This window comes from Macaca fascicularis, chromosome 7, assembly GCF_037993035.2.
Source record: "Macaca fascicularis isolate 582-1 chromosome 7, T2T-MFA8v1.1".
In the NCBI taxonomy this organism is placed as follows: Eukaryota; Metazoa; Chordata; class Mammalia; order Primates; family Cercopithecidae; genus Macaca; species Macaca fascicularis.
Window position 1 is genome coordinate 44901854 of NC_088381.1, and position 22838 is coordinate 44924691.

General features: G+C 37.1%; 1 protein-coding gene across 2 annotated transcripts in view; it reads left to right on the forward strand.

The window, feature by feature from the left end:
- Window positions 1-22838, forward strand: part of PIAS1 (protein inhibitor of activated STAT 1) — a 140751-nt gene that overhangs the window by 104684 nt on the left and 13229 nt on the right. For both annotated transcript variants that reach the window (XM_065548108.2, XM_045395639.3), the window contains exons 8-11: window positions 8222-8295; window positions 17638-17798; window positions 19536-19666; window positions 20364-20544. In XM_065548108.2, coding sequence (XP_065404180.1) covers window positions 8222-8295; window positions 17638-17798; window positions 19536-19666; window positions 20364-20544 — 547 coding nt within the window. The remainder of the gene's footprint in view (window positions 1-8221; window positions 8296-17637; window positions 17799-19535; window positions 19667-20363; window positions 20545-22838) is intronic.

Sequence of the window (22838 nt, forward strand, 5' to 3'; positions counted from 1 at the left end):
AAAAAGGGCTGGATGCAGTGGCTCACACCTGTAATCCCAGCACTTTGGGAGGCCGAGGTGGGTAGATCACTTGAGGTCAGGAGTTCAAGACCAGCCTGACCAACATGGTAAAACCCCATCTCTACTAAAAACACACAAAAATTATCCGGGCATGGTGGCATGTGCCTGTAGTCCCAGCTACTTAGAAGGCTGAGGCAGGAGAATTACTTGAACTCGGGAGGCAGAAGTTGTAGTGAGCTGAGATCGTACCACTGCACTCCACCTTGGGCGACAGAGAGAGACTCTGTCTTAAAAAAAAAAAAGAAAAGAGAGCCAAGAAGGAGGGTGACCAGAGAGTTGGACAAGTATAAGTTGACATAGACAATATGAAGATAGATGATAGAAAACCATTAAAAGATTTTTAAGCAGAGGAATAAATGACATGATTACATTTAGACAATCTGATTCTCACTTTGAAGACGAATCAAAGGAAGGCAAAGCTAATGCAGTGAGGCCAGTTTAGAACCTTTTTGTAATAGTATACGTAAGAGATGATAATGTCTTGAACTAAGGTGATAGTGATGGATAGAAGTTGACAGTTTTGAGAAGTATTGAAATGGCATTGACTGTGTGTGTAGAGTGAGGAGTCAAGGAGGAGTGCTAGGCTTCTTACTCAAGCAACAGGTAACATGATAATGCCATTTACTGAAACAGAAAACTGTTGAAAAGGTCAGATTGCAGGGGGGAGATCAGAGTGCACTCGTAGACTTGTGGTGGTTGAGATGGGATGAGACATCCAGGTAGAGATGCTCAGTAACAGTGATTGTGAGACCTGGCTCCCTCATGTATCTGCTCTTTGTCCTGTGTTTTCAGTTCCTCCCTGTCTGCAGGCTTTTTCTGTCACTCTATGCTGTCAAGGCTCTTTTGCCTTTTAAAAAATAGGAAAACAAGCTCCTCTATGGATAGAGCTCTGTGTTCCTCCCGTTGTTCTCATCCTAATTTCTGTGAGAGTGGTCTACATTTGCTCTTGTTACCTCCTCACTGCATCTTATTATGGTCTTTAACCCTCTATCATTCCACTGAAATTGCTCTTTCAGATGTCACAAATGATGATGTGATTGCTAAATTTAAAGGGTATCTTTTCGGTTTTCATCCTGAATACTTCTGCTGCATTTGATATGAACCACTTTCTCCTTGAAATTCTCTCCTTTTTTCTCTGACCATATCTTCTCAATCATCTGCCTTCAATGGGAAGCATTCTAAATATTGCTGTTCCTTGGAGTTTTATCCTGGGCGCACTTTTCTACACACGCTTATGGCTTAAAACTAACACCCACCCCAAAATACATGTCTTCATCTCAGACCTCTCCCCTGCGTTTCAGACTTATATAGCTAACTAACTTCACCTAAACATTTCACTGGTTCCTCAGATTCAAGTATTTAAAACTGAACTCACCAACTCCTGTCAAACTTACTCCCTAAATATTTCTCAAATGTACCTTCTGTCTATCACTGCTATCATTGCCCTTGTTTAAGCTCTCATATCCTGCTTTTATTTTAAAAACCATTCTTAGATAAAACATCCCTCTCTTTGACTCCTTTATATATCTCCTCTGGTAGCCACGTAAGTGATTTATACAGATCTAAAATCTTACCATCCTCATTCCCTTGCATTTCATGGCTTCTTAACACCTAGGGAATAAAAGCTCCAACTGTGTTAGCATGACACGTAAACTTTCCATGATGTGGCACCTGCTTATTACTTTCCAGGGTCATCTGTATTCACTCTTCTTTTCATACTTCACATTCCAAAAATATGGAACTCTTTTTCTTTAGTGCTTTAGTTTTGTGCTCTATGCCTCAAAACTCCCCTGCTGCCTCCTCTGCTTAATGTTATTATCCTTTGTTTCACTTTTTTCCAGGAAGCATCCCAGAACCCCCAGAATAGATGAGTTGACTTTTGGTTAGCTTCCCAAACATACTTCCATCAGAGTGCATTAGAGATGATCTCACTGAGCATCTTTACCTTCTACTAGATTATGAGTTCTTTGGAGCAGGAATTTAATCTTATTTTTTTGTTGAATTCCTATTGCTCAGCACAGTGCCACATACATAGTAGATCTGCATATTTTTGTTGAAGTAAACTGATGAAAAGACATCTACAGAAAAAAGTCAGATCTCGGTGCCTGTTTCTTTGCTTATAAAATGAAATACTGATCTTAATATGTTTGATTGTTTTCAGCCTTAAAATTTTAAAAGGCTGAATTAAAATAACCTGATATTAATGAAGGATAGAAATTATCTTGAAATAATAACAACCCTAGAACAGCGCTAATAGAACAATCTGTGATGATGGAAGTGTTCGCTATCTGCACTGTCCCATACGGTAGCCACCAGCAACATGTGGCCATTGAGCACTTAAAATGTGGCTAGTGTAACTGATGAGCTGAATTTTTTATTTAAATTTAAATACAGCGTCATGTGAATAGTGACTGACTCCTATAGCTCATGACAACAGGGATTAAAAACAAGATTAATTCTACTCCCCAAATTGACTTATTGGGTAAAACAAGATTAATTTTAAATGTGGCTAGCTGTAACTTTATTATAGTCATATAATAAAATACTGTTACCACTGCAGATCACTGTAACAATGTGAAAACTAACTCCCAGAGAACTTCCTACGTGTTGACTGATTACCACAGAACAAATATTGTATGTCTTATTTTTTTATTCCCTTGCTCACAAGTAATAAGTGCTTTTACTTTTACTTTATTTTTTCTTCATACTTTCTTATGATTAAATATAGCATAGTGCTTTTCCCCTCCATTTTCTGTCTTTCTTTTTGAGAACGTTTATTAAAGTATAATTTATAGGCAATAAAGATTCCTTTGACAGATGTATACAATCATGAACCACTGCCACAATCAAAATATAGAACATCCTTTTCCCCAGAAAGTTCTTCTGTCGTCTTTTGCATTCCATCCCATCCTTTTACCATTGATGTGATTTCTGCTCTGTAGTTTTGTCTTTTCCAGAATGTCAGATAAATGCAGTGCTACAATATGTAGCCTTTTGCGTCTGGCTTCTTTCATTTAGTGTAATGCTTTTGAAGTTCATCCATGTAGTTTGTTCTTTATTGCTGAGTAGTATTTCATTTATATACTATAATTTATCCATTTCTCAGTTGATGGACATTTGGATTATTTCCAGTTTTGCAGCAATATGAATAAAGCTGCTGTAAACATTTACATTTTGCGTATGGATACTTCAGTTTTGTAGACATATGTTTTCATTTCTCTTGGGTAAATATCTAAGAGTGGGATTGCTGGGTCATATGATAAGTATATGGAAAACAGTTTGGCAATTTCTTTTAAAGTAAATATACCGTTTTTGCATTCCCACTAACAATATATGAGATTTCAAGTGGGTCCACATCCTTACCAGCATATGGTGCCATCAGGCTGCTTTATTGTAGCCATTGTGATTGGTATGTAGTGGCATTTCATTGTGCATTTTTCTAATGTCTGAGGATGTTAAGCGTCTTCTTAGGTGCTTATTTGCCATTCCTGTAGCTTCTTTGAAGTATCTGTCAAGTCTTTTACCCATTTTTTAATGTCATGCTTTGCATATATTATGAAATCTGTACCTAAATGAAAGTCACAAACACTCTCTTCTATTTTTCTTCTAGAAGTTTTATTGTTTGAGCTCTTGGATCTAGGTCTGTGATTCATTTTGAGTTAATTTTTATATATGGTGCAAGGTGAGAGTAGAGATTTGTTTTTCCCCCCACATAGATATCAAAATAGTCCAACAACATTTATTGAAAAGACTGTCTTTCCTTCCATTTCATTACCTTGGCACCTTTATCAAAAACCAGTTGACGATAGATGTATAAATCTATTTCCAGATATTATTCTTTTCCATTGACCTGTATGTCTATCCTTATGCCAAATGAGTCTTAATTACTGTAGCTTGATAGTAAGTCTTGAAATCAGTTAGAATTCTCCAACTTTGTTTTTCTTTTTCAGAATTGTTTTGAATATTGTTAGGTCCAATATGTGAGATAATACATGGTGACGAAACAGAATTTATTTCTGTAATATGAGGTTGATTTCAGCATTCAAAAGTCAATATAGTTCACCTTCTCAACAAACTAAAAATGAAAAATCATGTGATCATCTCCAGAGATGCAGAAAAAGCACTTGGCCAAATTCAACATCCATTCATGATAAAACTGTCAGCAAAATAGAGAAGGGAGCTGCCTCAGTGTAATAAAGAGTATTTACAAAAAGTCTACACTACAGCTGATATCATCATTAATGGTTAAAACTTGAATGCTTCACTCCTAGGATTGAGAACAAGGCAAGGATATCTGCCCCTAGCGTTGACCTAGAGATCCTAGGCAGCATAATAAGACAAGGAAAATTTTTAAAAAAGAAACCAACACACAGGTTAGAAATTAAGAAATAATTATTGTCTTTATTTACAGATGACCTTATGGTCTACATAGAAAAACATCCCAAAGAATCTCCAAAAAAGCTATTAGAAATACTATATGAGTTTAGCAGAGTTAGAGAATGTGTGGTCAGGATACAAAAACAAATTGTATTTCTGTTAGTAATGAATAATTGGAAATTGAAATTCACAAAACAAGATTTTACGGTAACATCCAAAAATATGACACACTTAGGGATACATCACACAAACTAGGTGCAAGATTTGTATGCCGAAAACTACAAAGCATCGTTGAGAAAAACTGAAAGAAGACCTGAATAAACAGATATATCTTGCTAAGAGATCAAAAGATTCAATTGTTGTATGTCAGTTCTCCAAATTAATCTGTAGAATTAATCCAGTCTAATCAAGATCCTGGTAGGACCTTAAAAAATATCTTTACAAGAATAAATGGACTAGGATTGGGTCTGTAATGACAAAAGAGAAGGCATAGGGTTTTTTTGTTTGTTTTGTTTTGTTTTTAATAGAAATTGACAAACATTCTGAAATAATTTCAGAAAATTCTCCCACCTCTGGGAGAAAGTGAATGTACAAATCATGTTTTATTTGTTTTATTGTTAGCTGGTAACAATAGCTAGTATTTATTGAGAATAATATTAGGTTATTTGAAAACTTTTTTTGTGGCTCACGCCTGTAATCCCAACACTTTGGGAGGCCAAGGTGGGCACATCACCTGAGGTTGGGAGTTTGAGACCAGCCTGGCCAATATGGCAAAACCCCATCTCTGCTAAATACAAAAATTAACCGAGCCATGGTGGCGCACACCTCTAATCCCAGCTACTTGGTAGGCTGAGGCAGGAGAATCACTTGAACCCAGGATGCAGAGCCTGCAGTGAACCAAGTTCTCACCACTGCACTCCAGCCTGGGTGACAGAGTGAGACTGTGTCTCAAAAGAAAAAAAAAACAAAAAAAAAAACCACCTTTTTTTGTTGTTGAGACAGGATCTCACTCTGTCACCCAGGTTGGAGTGCAGTGGCAGCAATTTCAGCTCACTGCAATGTCTGCCTCTCAGGCTCAAGTGTATTTTAAAACTTTTAATGCGTATTAACTCAATCCTTAAAACATTTCTGTGAGGTACTATTATTGTTCCCATTTACCAGATGATGTAACAGGCATAGAGAGGTTAAGTGACTTAGAACTGAGACTTAAATTCTAAGCTAGGCTCTCTAGGTCCTGTGCTCTTAACCACTACTTTATTTCAATTTATTTTCTTATTTCAATTTATTTTCTAAGCGCTAAACACTGAGCTTTGTTTTGTATAAGGCTGATACTGTGATCTATAAGTATTGCTTCATTTAAGTGGAAATTTAAATATGCAAAGTTCAAAGTCAGTTACTATACCCATTGCTTGCTATGTCTATAAAGGGTGCTGGTGGGATGGTTGGTGAAGGCATGCGGAGTGGTTATTAGTCAGGGTTCTCCAGAGAGACTCTAGGAGGGGAAGGAGGAGAGGAGGAGAGAGAGAGAGAGAGAAGAGAGAGAGAGAGTTGAGGGAAGATGTATCAGGACAATTGGCTGACATGACTGTGAAGGCTGAGAATGCCCACAATAGATAGGCCATCAGCAAGCTGGAGAACCAGCGAAGCCAGTAGTATGACTATTGAAGTCCAAAGGCCACAGATCCAGGAAGCCAATTCTCAGTCTAAGGCCAAAGGCCTAAGAGGGGTGAGGAGAAGGGCTGATATGGTGGTACAAATCCCAGAGTCCCAAGTCCAGAGAACCTGGAATTCTTTCTTTTTAAAGGTGAGGTCTCACTATGTTGCCCAGACTGGTCTCAACTCCTGGCCTCAAGCAGTCCTCCTACCTCAGGCTCCCAAGAGCTAGGATCACAGAATTCCAAAGGCAAGGGAAGAAGGGTGTCCCAGCTCAAGGAAAAAGAGAAAGTGAATTTATTTTCCTTTCCTCTGCCTTTTTGTTCTTTCCGTGCCCTCCAGCTGATTGGATGGTGTCCTCCAAGATTGAGGGCGGATCTTCCTCACTCATCCACAGACTGACACACCAGTCTCCTTTGGAAACACACTCGCAGGCACTTCCAGAAATTATGCCTTGCCAGCTATGTAGGTAGCCCTTCGTTCAGTTAGTTTAGTTAACACCTAAAATTAGCCAACACAGTGAGTAATCACATTAGAATTCTATTTGCATGTTTATTTCGTATGGCGATTATTTGTTGCCTTTAACAAAGATACTACTTTTTAAAATCGTATTTATGAGAAAAGATTGACTAAGATTTGGTGTATAATGACAAAGGCATACTTTTGGTAATTTATATATGGTATGCATTAGCATAGTGTTATAACTATATTTTCCAAACTAAAAACGAGAAGTTGTATGCCTTTTTGTGTGTGTCAGGAGACAGCCTGTGAAGTACATTAAGACTTTGAAAATTTGGAATTTCCAGGGCATGAAATGACTTTTTAGTCTGGCATTAGAATCATATTTGGAGCATTTAAAAAACTACCAATTGGTGTCCCTCTTTTCATTCTGATTCAGGAAGCTCTCTATAGGTAGGTCTGATGTGCACCTTACTTGAGATCCACTAATTAATGGAAATAGTTGGATAGGATATCCAGGATTTGGACCATCTAAAAAAACCCAGACTAAAATCCAGGGCACTGTGTTTCATAAAGGTAGGATTTCTCATAAATGGTTATCAGAACAACAGACTCTGAAATTGTAACTTACCCAAGTACTTGTCCCTCTCTTCATTTTCTTTTCTATATGGTGTCTATCTGGTCACACTTAGTTGTACCACAGCTCAGAAATTCTGTCGACTATGTATACAGCTACTCCACTTACGGCCCCTTTATACAATATAGACTTTAAAGTTATTATGGGACAGTTTCTAAAATTGTTGGAACATTACATCTATGCATTTCCTGTCCCACCCCTATAATGTTTTTTCTTGTTACTGGTTATTGAAGTTTTCAGAGGTAACAGATAGCTCAGGTTTCCAGATGAGAATTATAAGGAGTCTTTTATATCAGACTGAAAGAGAATGAAAGAACAGCCTTGGAAAAGTAAAATTACTAGTGTCTCCTCCTCCCTTAAGAACCAGAAGAAGTTTGAAGTGAAAAGATTAAAGATTATCTAGTGTGGCTTCCAGTTTTACTATAAGTAAAATTAAGCTGAGAAAGGAGGATTGACTTGCCCAAGAGGGCACAAGTATTTTATAGAGAAATAGATTAAAATTCAAATAATTGTATAGTTAAAAAAAAGAAATAGGACTCTTTTCATAATTTAAAGTTTGAATTAAGCTGTTTTACAGTAAATGTTTTTATTTTCTGAGCTTTCAAAAATGTATAAATGTTATTCTTATTATTAATGTCCTTGAAAATAGAAGAGCCCAAATAATATTAGTCATAGTTTAAAAGAAAGAAAACCTTGATCCAGTATCTTAAGAGTTATAAAAGAAAAAGGGTCTACCATCAGTTGAATATGTCAACATATTAGAGAAATGTCTGTCATATTGCTGCAGGTTTTTGTCCCCTGAGTGAGAAATAGGAAATTTATAGGAAATATAGTCATTCTACAGATAAACAATTGTTTTCCATCCTTTGCTTATAGAATTAAAAGCCATATGGTTGTTTTTATCTGTGCCATTAATTGGGAAATAATTGAGCAGATTTGTTTAAGTTTTTTATTCTTTATAGTAATGTTCCAGTAATGTATCTTTAATAAACTTACTCTGTTTGTTTGCTTTTTTTCTTCTTGAATGAATATCAGTTAAAGAGAAGTTGACTGCAGATCCGGACAGTGAAATAGCTACAACCAGCCTAAGGGTTTCTCTACTGTGTCCAGTAAGTGTTAACTATTACTTGCTTTCCAGAAAGTTTAACATACATTTTCTTTTTTTATTAAGTATTTTTACTATTTGAGAAATTCTGTTTACTTCTAAAATATGTCCACCACTGTTACAGTTTATGAAAAGTGGAAAGACATCTAGGCATTGCATTTGGAATCTAAACAAGTCTTTAAAAATGATCTACTCTTAGTAAGACCTATCTAAATATGGCCTGTGATTAATGACCATCTCTCAGGCTCAATCGTAAAATCTCCAAATAATAAATGTTTATTGTCTCAGTGTATTTATAAAAATTTTACATTTATTTATTTATTTTTATTATTATTTTTTTTTGAGATGGAGTTTCACTCTTGTTGCCCAGACTGGAGTGCAGTGGCGCCATCTCGGCTCACCACAAACCTCCACCTCCCGGGTTCAGGCGATTCTTCTGCCTCAGCCTCCCGAGTAGCTGAGATTACAGGCATGTGCCACCACGACTGGCTAATTTTGTATTTTTAGTAGAGACAGGGTTTCTCCATGTTGGTCAGGCTGGTCTCGAACTCCCAACCTCAGGTGATCCACCCGCCTCGGACTCCCAAAATGCTGGGACTACAGGCGTGAGCCACCATGCCTGGCTAAAAATTTTACTTAAGATAGTACCTTTCTGAGTAAAAATCTAGCCGTGATTACTCACACATCTCATTTAACCATTTTGCCAACAATGACCACATTATAACAGTTCACCAATTAGAAACTTCTGTTCAGCCTAAATAGCTGAACTTGTTATACATATAAAAAAACCTTGAGATATTTTAAGCCAGAAAATGAGGTCAGAATCAATAATTTTCATGAAATAAATATATGGTCCCAAGACTTAACCAAATTATTAAACCTGTAAGGGAAAAGGTCTCAAAAACATGTTAAACTGCGGGCCAGTGGCGCAATGGATAACGCGTCTGACTACGGATCAGAAAAACATGTTAAACTAATTTGATGTTAGGCTTATTGGTAGGGATGGTGGTTGAATATGTCCATATGGAAATATGTGAAAAATTAATCATAAATTACCTTGACATTTTGATTACTTTTTGTTCTATAATAATCAAACTAATCATATTTAAATTGGGGAGAAAGAATGAAAGGACACATCTGTTTCCTGCTTTGCCTGATTGTTCAGACAGGCCTGATATTGAAAGCAGTTGATACTGAGATCCTACTAATATCAGATGATGATGAAGTTACTGTATTCTTAAAGAAACAAAGAATTTAAATAGAAATTAAATGTTATTTGTAGTTACAAATATTTTTTGTAATTTATGAAACTTAAAACATAATATGAAAAAATTAGTAGATCATGAATTAGTTTCTGTAAGTTATAGAAAAAAATACAATGAAGTTAATTAAAATCACCAAATTCTATCATTGTGTGTATATCCTTCTATTCCTGTAACGTTTATTTTTATTCCTTTTTATAATAAAGCCAATTTTTTTCTTGCGAAAAATATTTTGACTCCAGGCTTTTTATATTAGTGTTAAAAATTCTTTAAGTAACCAGGTAAATGTTACAACAGCCTAGGTTGTAAAGGAGACTGGTGTGGGGGGTGTGTGTGTGTGTGTGTGTGTGTGTGTGTGTGTGTGTGTGTGTGTATGTATGTGTGTGTTTCATGCTTAGAAAAATGGTTCACACACTGAGGAAGTAGAGGGTGAGAAAAAGACAAAAAATGTTTTTAAAAGAAAAGGGTAAAAAGATGTATACTTATTCTACCCTCTTTCTCCAAAACCCTGATTTATCCATTCCCCCTCCATTGTTCTTTGCCGCCTCATTTTGTTGTAAAACACCAATTCAGAAAATACAATAAGTTTAGAAAAGTACATACACTTCTTTTTCTATTTAAATCACTGGAAAGAGTAGTGTTTTTCTGCAGTCTCACTTAAAAGTGTTTATAGTTGTACTAATATATACATGAGGCTTTATGTTTAACACACATATGAAGCATTTATTCGTATAAATAAGCGCTCCAATATAAATCTTAAAAGTTTTATTTGTGGAACTATGTTTTAATTCTGTAGTTCAGGTGCTCATCTCTATATTATTAGAAACTTAATCACATTTTGCTCTTTGTACCTTTATTTTTCTTTTTTTGAGACAGGGTTTCACTTTGTCACCCAGGCTGGAGTGCAGTGCTGCCATCTCAGGTCACTGCAGCCTCCACCTCCCAGGTTCAAGCAATGCTCCTGCATCAACCCTCCAAGCAGCTGGGACTACCGGCATGTGCCACCACACCCGGCTAATTTTTGTATTTTTTTGTAGAGACAGGGTCTTCATATGTTGCCCAGGCTGGTCGTGGACTTCTGGCCTCAAGCAATCCTCCTGCCTTGGCCTCCCTTGAGATTACAGGCGTGAGCCACCATGCCCAGCCAGCAGTTCATTTTAAATTGACATCTGCTTTAAAAATTCAGAGTATAAAACAAAACAACTATATGTGTATATTGTGTATATGTGTGTATGTATGTGTAAAATACATAATTATAATACTTTCATGGGTTTCTATTTGGCTAAAGGGATAATCCCTCACAGTTATTCTGAAATAGTAAGATCATACATTTTAGGTATGTTTTTACTCAAAAATAAAATTTAGTAATATCTATATATCAAATTTATAGGATAATAAAGGAGATTTGCTCTCTTTGAAATATGTACATATGATGTCTTACTGTGCATTACAATTGCCCTTATTGTGATGTACAGAGCTCCAAATAAATGAGTTTCTGTTGTTTCTGTGCCATTTAGCTAAAGGCAACAAAAATAATTAAAAATGTTTTTACTCTTTGGGAATTTTATGGTTCTGATTTATTAAAAATAGAGGTGGAGGAATCTTTGAAACACTGCTTTGTAAACCCAAATACAAATGACTTGGAATTGATAGAAGAAGATAAACTCTGGAAATGTATTTATGAAATATTATTGTGAAAAAAACTTGTGAAATTGTTCTTTTTCTTTTTCTTTTTCTTTTTTTTTTTTTTCAGAGACAGAGTTTTGCTCTGTCACCCAGGCTGGAGTACAGTGACCAGATCTTGGCTCACTGCAACCTCCACCTCCCAGGTTCAAGTGATTCCCCTGCCTCAGCTTCCCAAGTAGCTGGAGCTACAGGTGAGCGCCACCACGCCCAGCTAATTTTTTGTATTTTTAGTAGAGATGGAGTTTCACCATGTTGGCCAGGCTGGTCTCAAACTCCTGACCTCAGGTGATCCACCTGCCTTAGCTTCCCAAAGTGCTGGGATTACAGGTGTGAGCCACCACTCCCAGCCCTTTTAAAATTTTTTTATTTTTTGAGACAGAGTCTTGTTCTGTTGCCTAGGCTGGAGTGCAGTGGTGTGATCTCAGCTCACTGCAACCTCCACCTCCCGGGTTCAAGCAATTCTCCTGCCTCAACCTCCTGAGTAACTGGTATTACAGGTGCCTGCCACCACGCCCGGCTAATTTTTTATTTTTAGTAGAGATGGGGTTTCACCATGTTGGCCAGGCTAGTCTCAAACTCCTGACCTCAAGTGATCCGCCTGCCTTAGCCTCCCAAAGTGCCGGGATTACAGGTGTGAGCCACTGTGCCCAGCCGAAATTGTTTTTAATGTCACACTTTTTCCTTTTGCAAAGAGAAAGCACGTTTTATTGACATTTTTAGGGCTTTTTAAAAATATAAGTTGGTTAAAACTTGTATCTAGAATGTTTTCTCTTGCAGCATCATCAGTTACTAATATAGATAGCACTATTATTGTAAAGTTAGTGGCATTAGAAAACACATTTGGGAGTTAAAGTGTTTATATGCAAATAATTCAAACATAATTTATGTCCTATAAAGGGAAAGGAAGAATTTGTAATCACAAGATGAAGACGTTCAAAGTTCAGCTTCTCTCCTTATACCAAGTTAGAGAAAATCGATATCTGTTTTTCAGATAATTATTTAGAATTTAGTGATTTTTTAAAAAATCACGAATATAAGAATTATCACATAATAGTTATTTTATTATTCTAAGGCATTTATGTGACAGCTAATGATGCATTTGAAAATGAGCTTTTGCTTTTATGTACCCTTTTATGTCTTTCTTGCACCATTTCTGTGTCAGCATTCCTTAAAAACTCTGTAGGTCACCTTCTCAGTATAGCTGAAGATAAAGGCTTGAGAGTTGCTCTCTTGCCTACAAGATATGAACTGACAGCTGGAGATCATGGGGTAAAGATATGTGAGATGAAGGCCTTTGGAAAACAGCTGCTTTTCAGAGTATAAATTTCTTTTTTTTTTTTTTGAGACGGAGTCTCGCCCTGTTGCCCAGGTAGGAGTGCAGTGGTGCGATCTGGGCTCACTGCAAGCTCCGCCTCCTGGGTTCATGCCATTCTCCTGCTTCAGCCTCCCAGTGGCTGGGATTACAGGCACTCGCCACCACGCCCAGCTAATTTTTTGTATTTTTAGTAGAGACGAGGTTTCACCGTGTTAGCCAGGATGGTCTCGATCTCCTGACCTTGTAATCCACCCACCTCGGCCTCCCAAAGTGCTGGAATTACAGGCGTGAGCCACCGTGCCCGGCCCAGAGTATAAATTTCATTGCCTATGGCTTGGATTCTGAAATAATCTTTATTTCTTACCATCTTATCCGTTTTCATAAACAATCAGAAGTAGTCTGGTAGTTCTACAGTTCATAAACCTTGTGTACTATTACTGTATTTGTCTAGAATTTTTAGTCTGTGGTTTTTCTACTTAGTATTAAGGCAATAGCAAAAGTACCTTATAAAATAGGAATTTGTATTTCATAGATAAGTTAAGGTCTGACATAAGATATAAAAATGTAACTTGGCACCACCAACCAGATTGCTATTTGGAAAATGTTTCTGAACTAATGCCACATGGTATCTTGCCTAATGGTAATTTTTCCGTTATAACTACTTTGTTCTTTTTGGCCTTTTTATCAGGTGCTTATGTAAATCAAATCATAAAAAATTTGTGGGACGGGTGGCTCACGCCTTTAATGCCAGCACTTTGGGAGGCCAGGGTGTGCAGAGCACTTGAGGCCAGGAGTTTGAGACCAGTGTGGCCAACATGGCGAAACCCCGTCTCTACTCAAAATGCAAAAATTAGCGAGGCATGGTGGCACCTGCCTGTAATCCCAGCTACTTGGGAGGCTGAGGCAGGAGAATTGCTTGGGAGACTCTTGCTCAAAAAATAAAAAAATTAAAATTGAGTAGAAGTGCAGTAAGGGAGTCTGGTGAAGCTGTTTAATACTTTGTGAGCCCACAATAAAAGAATTACTAAGCTGAGGTTTGGGTGGGTTTCCTAGTGTACAAAGTGATTTAAAGCAAATATGTTAATTAATACTATTTTTATTTATTGAAAACTTACTATGTGTCACGTACTGTGCAGTAAACGTAATTGAATCCCCACAATCATTTTGTGTAGATCCCATTTTTATCCCCATTTTATAAAACTGAGCCTCTGAGTGATTAAATAAAATAACATTCAGGATTCACACAGTAGGTACGTAGTGGGGCCAGGATTCATTCTAACACCAGAATTCATACTCAGGCTGCACTATAGATTACTGAGTACGACCTGCATGCCTTCCATGAGTGGTGCCTCCTGGAATTGCCCATCATGCACAACTGAAGCTTTATCAGTGCACAGGACTGTCTTACTGCTGTATATTTCCAAGTATGGGGACAAGGAAATTAGTCCAACCTGTTTCTGGTAGGAGGAGACACACGTATAAATAAGTAACATACAGTTGTGCATGCCTTAATGATGGGGATACCTTTTGAGAAATGCATTATTAGGGGATTTTGTTGTTATTCAACAAAAGCAACATAGGTGTGTTATTCAACAAAAGCATCATAGGTGGTGGTGTTCAACAAAAGCATCATAGGTGTGCTTACACAAACCTAGATGGTATAGCTTACTACGTACCTTGGGACTATTGCTCCTAGGCTGCAAAACTGTACAGCATGTTACAAAACTGAATACTGTAGGCAGTTGTAACACAATGCTAAGTATCTGTGTACCTAAACATAGAAAAGGTACAGTAAAAAGTATAAAAGATGAAAACTGGTACACCTGTATGGGGCACTTACTATGAATGGAGCTTACAGGACTGGAAGTTGCTCCAAATAAGTCAGTGAGTGGTGAGCAAATGTGAAGGTTTAGGACATCACTTACATCACTGTAGACTTTATAAACACTGTACACTGCAGCTACAATAAATTTAAAATATTTTTCTTTCTTCAATAATAAACCTTAGCTTACTGTAACTTTGATTTTTGTTTTTTGTTTTTGAGACAGAGTCTCCCTGTGTCACCCAGGCTGGAGTGCAGTAGTGTGATCTCAGCTCACAGCAACCTCTGCCTCCCAGGCTCAAGTGATTCTCCTGCCTCAGCCTCCCAAATAACTGGGATCCCAGATGTATGCCACCATGCCTGGCTTATTTTTGTATTTTTAGTAGAGACGGAGTTGCGCCACGTCAGCCAGGCTGGTCTCAAACTCCTGAACTCAGGTGATCCTGCCTCCTCGGCCTCCCAAAGTGCTGGGGTTACTGGTGTGAGCCACTGCACCCGGCCACTGTAACTTTTTTATTTTATAAGCTTTTTAATTTTTTAACTTTTGACTCTTGTATTAACACTTAGCTTAAAACACAAGCACGTTGTACAACTGTACAAAAATATTTTCTTTCTTTATATCCTTATTCTATAAGCTTTTTCTATTTTTAACATTTTTTTACTTTTGTTTTCTACTTTTTAAACTTTTTTGTTAAAAACTAAGACACACATTAGCCTAGGCCTACACAGAGTCAGGATCATCAGTATCACTTCCTTCCACCTCCACGTCTTGTCCCACTGGAAGGTCTTCAGTGGCAGTAACAGACATGGAGCTGTTCTCTCCTACCCGCCTGAGGCTGTTTTACAGTTAACTTTTAAAATATATGTAAGTAAAGGGAGTACACTCCAAAATAATGATAAAAAGTATAGTAAATCAGAAACCAGTAACATGGTTGTCTGTTATCAGGTATTATGTACTGTACATAATTTGAAGACCTCCATCATATATGTGGTTCACTGTTGACCAAAATGTTATGTGGTGCTTGATTGTAATCATATGCAGGAGTATAGAGGTGGGAGTACACAGAAGGGAGTTAACCAGTTTTTACTCTAGGTCTCTCCAGGTTATACTTCTGATACTATAAACTGGCATTGCTCTATTCTCAGTAAGTTTATAACATGTTCAGGGTTCTATTTTTATTCATCATGGCTACATCTGGTTGAAGTAAGGAGGAAACAGTGTTACCTTAGAGAAAGTAAAAGGGACCCAGAAAGGTTAAATGCCTTTCTTAGAGACACAGTAAATCATTGGTATCAAAGCAATTATTTTGGGCACCAAATGACAGTTAATTTCCTGGTAGACTAGGAAATTGCACATTTCCCTGAAATTGATCTAAGCCAAGAATCTTTTCCTCATTTAACTCATATTCTTTTCAAGCCTTTATATTTTTCTTTTATATATATACATATATATAAAAAATACTTTAAGTTCTAGGGCACATGTGCACAATGTGCAGGTTTGTTACATAGGTATATATGTGCCATGTTGGTTTGCTGCACCCATTAACTAACTCGTCATTTACATTAGGTATTTCTCCTAATGCTATCCCGCCCCCCTGCCCGTCACTCCACGACAGGCCCTGGTGTGTGATGTTCCCCTTCCTGTGTCCAAGTGTTCTCATTGTTCAGTTCCCACCTATGAGTGAGAACCTGCGGTGTTTGGTTTTCTGTCCTTGTGATAATTTGCTCAGAATGATGGTTTCCAGCTTCATCCATGTCCCTGCAAAGGATATGAACTCATCTTTTTTTATGACTGCATAGTATTCCATGGTGTATATGTGCCACATTTTCTTAATCCAGTCTATCATTGATGGGCATTTGGGTTGGTTTCAAGTCTTTGCTATTGTGAATAGTGTCGTAATAAACATATGTGTGCAATGTGTCTTTATAAGTAGCGTGATTTATAATCCTTTGGGTATATACCCCGTAATGGGATGGCTGGGTCAAATGGTATTTCTAGTTCCAGATCCTTGAGGAATCGCCACACTGTCTTCCACAATGGTTGAACTAGTTTACACTCCCACCAACGGTGTAAAAGCATTCCTATTTCTCCACATCCTCTCCAGCACAAGCCTTTGTATTTTTCAAGTTCACAAATCTTTTCCTGGTACTTGGCAAATAATGTGGTTATTGAAAGTAGATAACTTATCTACTATGTGGCCATTGTGCGATCTGGGGACTCTACAGTGGTACAAGCTGGCTTCTGGGGAATGAGATAGTGATATGGTAGCTCCCTATGCAGGTTTCTGGGCGGCTTCTCTGCCTTGGGCTAAAGCTAGCAGCTCAGGGACCAGATGAAGCAGATTTCCTCTTCCTGAATAGACTCACCACATGTCAGCTGAAGCAATATTTGCAGGGCAACAAGTCTCCTAACATGCTGGAGATGCTAGAGGTCCAGGGCTGTAGGCTGAATTGCTCATGATGGTTCCCAGTGAGGAAGCAATGCAGAGTGTGTGCACCTGCCTTCCTCCTCAGAGCTGCCACTTGGCAATTATGCCAAGCATTATGGGTAATGATCACTATTGATTCAGTTTTGTCCTGTGAACTGCTCTTATTCATAGGTAAGACTGATAGCAAATATCAATGGATTTCTGTATTGTGCAGTATTTAATAAGACATTCTCTATTTTCCCTAATCCCTAGTTAGGTGGTTCTTAAATTTTTTTTTTTTTTTTGGATCAAGGACTGCTTTAAGAATTTGAGAAAAGCTGGGCACAGTAGTGTGTGCCTGTATTGCCAGATACTCTGGAGGCTGAGGCAGGAGGATTGCTTGTGCCCAGGAGTTTGAGGCTGTAGAGTGCTACGATTGTGCCTGTGAATAGAGTTGGCACTTCAGCCTGGGCAACATAGCAAGACCCCATCTCTTTTTTAAAAAAACTGGTGAAAGCACTCTCTCCAGAGAAATGCACACACGAAATTTTGAGTGTAATTCAAGGGGTTATGACCCTCTCCACCAAAAGCTGATCTGTGAGCTGTGGATTTTAGTAAATAACCCTTGTAGACTTTCCATAGTCATTTTGTTTGATAGCCAAATAAATGCTGTAATTTTTAAACCTATGGATATTTCACAGGAAATGTATTTAATGTTCTCCTACATTGATGAAAAGTAAACACAGTATGCTTTAAATCAGCATGCCTACCTGTTGTGTTCTAGGAAATTTTTGTCAAAGCTTAAATGTTGAATAGCAATTACCTAATATTTACTTTTTCTCCCTTTTTAAAGCTTGGTAAAATGCGGCTGACAATTCCGTGTCGGGCCCTTACATGTTCTCATCTACAGTGTTTTGACGCAACTCTTTACATTCAGATGAATGAGAAAAAACCAACCTGGGTTTGTCCTGTCTGTGATAAGAAGGCTCCATATGAACACCTTATTATTGATGGGTATGTTACTTTAAGTGTTTTGGTTCCTTGAAATGACCATATATTATCTGGGTTTGTTACACATCAGATTTGGGATGAAAATTCTAAGTTATGTATTTGTAGGATTTTTGTGAATCTGCAAACCAATATTTTCAAAGTAATTTATTTCAAATTAGTGTTATGAATATTTTATCTTTTTAACTCGATGTTCCCTTGTTTTGAAAATACGTGTGTTACTGTCAGTGCCTCCTGGCATTTGTCGTTTAAAGCACTAGTGGTTTTAAGCAGGGTGTGCTTATACCTTTTCTTTTTCCTGTCATTAGTCCATCCATCCCTAGATATGCAGACCATATTGGAAAAAGAATGTATGGGGAAATTTGGGTTAACTCAGGTTCATCCAAAATTGGGCTTTTCAATAGAAGTTAACCTGTTTGTGGAGATTAGATCCAGCTTCAGTCATGGTCTTCTTTTTCTTTTTTGTCTTGTCCACCTATGGCATCACAATAACCAATTGCTTTTAACACCCCTTTGTTTTATCTGTCCTACCAGACATCTTGGAATGTTCCTCTAAATGTTCTCCTCTTCTGCAGCCTCCTTTTTCCCCCCCCTTTTGCCACTAAACAAAAACTATTGTGAAAAGGAGGAATCTACTTGATTTTGCGGGGGGTGGGGGGGCAAAGACAGAGTCTTGCCATTTTGCCCAGGCTGATCTTGAATCCTGGGCTCAAGTGATCCTCCTGCCTTGGCCTCCCAAAGTGCTGAGATTACAGGCGTGTGAGCCACCGCACCCGGCCTGTACTTAATATTTCCTGTACTTTCTAGCAAAAGACTTAAGGCAACTTACCTATAGTATTTAAGAAAACATAGGAGCATAAAGGTGGTAATATCAGAAATTGAGTATATTTAGCAATACAAGTATAACCTGGAGCTTGAAGGATGTCAGACCAGTCATGGGGAAAAAAAAAAGAAAAACATGTAACTTAAATGTTTTATGTTTAATTTTTCAGAAATGATGGTGACCACTTAGTAGTAAATCAGAATTAAATAGTAATATTTTCCAACTTTATATGTAACATAGCTTTAGGTTCTCCCATTTCTTGTTATAAAAGCCATGTACACACATACTGTTTTAAAGAAAAATTGCAAAACACAGGAAAATAAAAAGCTTTTTCGGGTGTATAATTTTCCAATTTTCGTCTTTCCATAGTTGTGATTGTACACTGTTAATAATTTTTATCCTTTGGTTTCATTTAACATTGTAACCTAAGAATTTGGCCATAGTTAATTTTATGCATTCTTTATACATGTTTTTAAATGTCTGTTACAATATTTTATTAAAGAGATTTAACCTTTGATTACATGTTTGTGTATGTATTGCTTCAGTTTATCAAATAAGACATGCTTATTGTAGGCAATTTAGAATATGCAAAAATGTATAAAGAAGAAAAATAAATACCCATGAAGGTACCACCCAGAGGTAACTACTATCTATATACTACTCACACATAATTTTATTTTTGAAATTAAGCTTTCTTTTGTTGACCTTTTCTCACTTTTTGTCAACATTTTTCCATATGATTAAAAATCTTTGAAAATGTCATTTTTCGTGGTCACATATTTTCTTACATAAATGTGACATAAATTAGGCAGCTATATTCCTATTTAACACTAGATTTTAAGAATAAATATAACTTGAGTTGTTCAACTTTTATTTTCATTTAAAATATGATATTTTAAGGATGAATTGTTTTCTTATAGCTTGTTTATGGAAATCCTAAAGTACTGTACAGACTGTGATGAAATACAATTTAAGGAGGATGGCACTTGGGCACCGATGAGATCGAAAAAGGAAGTACAAGAAGTTTCTGCCTCTTACAATGGAGTCGATGGTGAGTAGTTCTTCACAAGGAAGGGGCAGTCTCCCTACTGCTGTAAGTCTGGTTTTCAATATTAAAATCCATGTATTTTTAAAAAACACTGAGCAGTTTGTGGATAGCTTAATGATTCCTATTAACTTATTGATAGAAATCCTTTTAAATTCACTTTTTTGCCAGCTTTAAAAAATTTTCTGATATAAGATTTCAAAGTAATTTAATATAATTAGTCATTTGTAAAGTCATACTTTTGAAACTGTACCCTTTTTAAATTTTTAACAGATTTGGTACAGAGTAGTAAAGGTTCAGTTTTCATTTATTTATTTTTTCCTGGCTTTTAGTATGTTTTTGCTGGAAAGAGACTATGAGTTTTGAAAATGCTATCATCGTATTTCTGAAGCATGTCAGATACTATGCAGACAAAAATTAATATACAGTCTGTGCTTTCAAATTACTTTTCTTCTGAAGTGGACATAAGACACATTTTGATTGTTTGCTCTAATTCAGTAATTTATTATTATTTTGAAAAATAATTTACTATTATTAAATAATAGTTTTAAACTTAGTAGAACAGAGCCACTGTTGGTTTTCTACTCTCTGGCTCCCAACAATATTGTGAATCTAAACTGTAACTGATAAACTGTAGGGACACTGAGAAAAGAGAGATGTCATAACTCTTCCCTTGCCTTGTATTTTAATCATTCCCATATAGGATGCTTGAGCTCCACATTGGAGCATCAAGTAGCTTCTCACCACCAGTCCTCAAATAAAAACAAGAAAGTAGAAGTGATTGACCTAACCATAGACAGTTCATCTGATGAAGAGGAAGAAGAGCCATCTGCCAAGAGGACCTGTCCTTCCCTTTCTCCCACATCACCACTAAATAATAAAGGGTAAGTGCTGAGACATTAAAAAAAAGTAATCATGAAAATTAACTTGGCAAATAGGGATTAAAGACTTGCCAAATATGATTCTTGATTGTGAAACTTAACTTAGCAATCAAAGAATAGTTTGAATTTTTCCCAGGTTTGTAATACTCTGGAGGGATTCGGGTAGTGTACTAAAAGGTTACTTGGATATAGTATTCTTTATTATCAAAAGATGATTCTAGTACTGTGGTTCTCAAACTGGTGTACATACATCAGAATTACCTGAGAGCTTATTAAAATGCACACATTGCTCCCCTGCGTCTGAGTCAGGAGGAGAGACTAAGAAAATTTGTCTTTCTAGGCCAGGCATGGTATCTCACGCCTGTAATCCTAGGACTTTGGGAGGCTGAGGCAGGTGGATTATCCGAGCTCAGGAGTTTGAGACCAGCCTGGGCAACATGGTGAAACCTCGTCTCTACTAAAATACAAAAATTAGCGAAGCGTGGTGGCGTGTGCCTGTAATCTCAGCTACTCTGGAGGCTGAGGCCGGAGAATTGCTTGAACCCAGGAGGTGGAGGTTGCAGTGAGCCAAGATCTTACCATTGCACTCCAGCCTGGGCAACAGAGTGAGACTGTCTCAAAAAAAAGAAAAAAAGAAAATTCGTATTTCTAGTAAGTTCCCAGGTGATCCTGCTCCTGCTCGCAGGATGTAGAACATTTGTTCAAACTGGAATGTATGCTCTAAAATTCACCCCAAGTTGAATGTTTCAGGTGGAAAGCAGAGGAAGACCGATGATTTAAATCTGCCTCAGAATGTGAATGCGTCTGGCAGTGAATGACTTCTGTTGCAGTACACATTTCCCACTTTGCAGACTTTTCTCCCATATTTTCCATTAGTCTTATATCAATAACAGTGTACCTAGGTTATGCTTCAGTTCATGAAACATTGTTATCTACTTTGTATAAAACACCCTCAGCTAAGCATGGATGATAATAAAATGAGTAAGTACAGTCTTAACCTTAAAGAGCTTAGCACTTTCTGGGGGGTGGTAAAACAAGTAGCAGACTCCAACTGTACTCCCAAAACAGGCTGTTAGTCCTGTAGACACATCAGGGATTCTGAGCAAGATTTCTAATTGTGCTAAAGCACAATTGTGGCACACTAATTGTAAATCTAGAAATAGATGTGTCGCTTTTTAGGTATAAAGCAGGAGAACCACATGGCCTGTTGTAACTGAATAGAAGCTAACCAGAAACCCTTCCAGCAAGCAGTAGGGACTAAAGAAAGAATGTAAGAGAGAGAAGGAAAGTCCGTAGATGGCATTATTACAACACCAGATCAAGAGCAGGCATTTCTGTGCCTGGAGTCAAATCATTTTCAGGTTTGACAATGTATAATGAGATTAAAGATTTCAATGAGTTCGAGACCAGCCTGGGCAACATGGTAAAACCCTGTCTGTACCAAAAAAATTAGCTAGGTGTGGTGCTCTGTGCCTGTTGTCCCAACTACTCGGAGGGCTAAGGTGGGAGGATCACTTGAAGCTGGGAGGTGGAAGTTGCAGTGAGCTAAGATCATGCCCTGCACTCCCAACCTGGGTGACAAAATGAGACCCTATCTCAAAAAAAATAAGATTTCAATCAAACATATTTCACACATTGGTATTTTCATTCTAGAGTAGTCTGTCTTGGCATAGGGAGAGAAACAAAGACATTAAAAACAGTATCATCATTCTAAACAAAGTAAATAATTTAAACACAAATCCTACTCTTATGAACATGACCTCTGATAAAAGCCTACCTTGATGGCTGTAACCCAGCGAGCCTGACCTTGTTATTACACCAATGTATTTTGTGTCTGAGTAGGAGAAAAGGAAAAGTCAGATTACCTAAAGTTAGAACAAGTATCTATAGAATTTCAATTCCAAGATATTTTATAAATGTCAAACCATAGTATGACCAAATACACATTGTCATGTGATTTTTTTAGGTGCCATAATCACAATGTTAAAAGATACTTCATAAACCTCTGGATGTATAAATACTTTTGGGCTAAATGCATCGTCATATATATATTAGTTCTATTCTTTAGACTATTAATAGTAGTCATATGTATTTATGTAAACTATTCAATAGTATTAGTGACTATGTATTTTTTCTTTAAAGAAGACATTTGAGTGTTTAGGAATCTAGTATTTCTTCTTTGGATATTTACTTTGCTCTTTCTCCAAAGACATTTGGAGAGAATTAAATAGTGTTTATTATGTTTGGAAAATAACATTAGATGCATTAACTACTTCCTGAATTTCCCAGTGACTAAT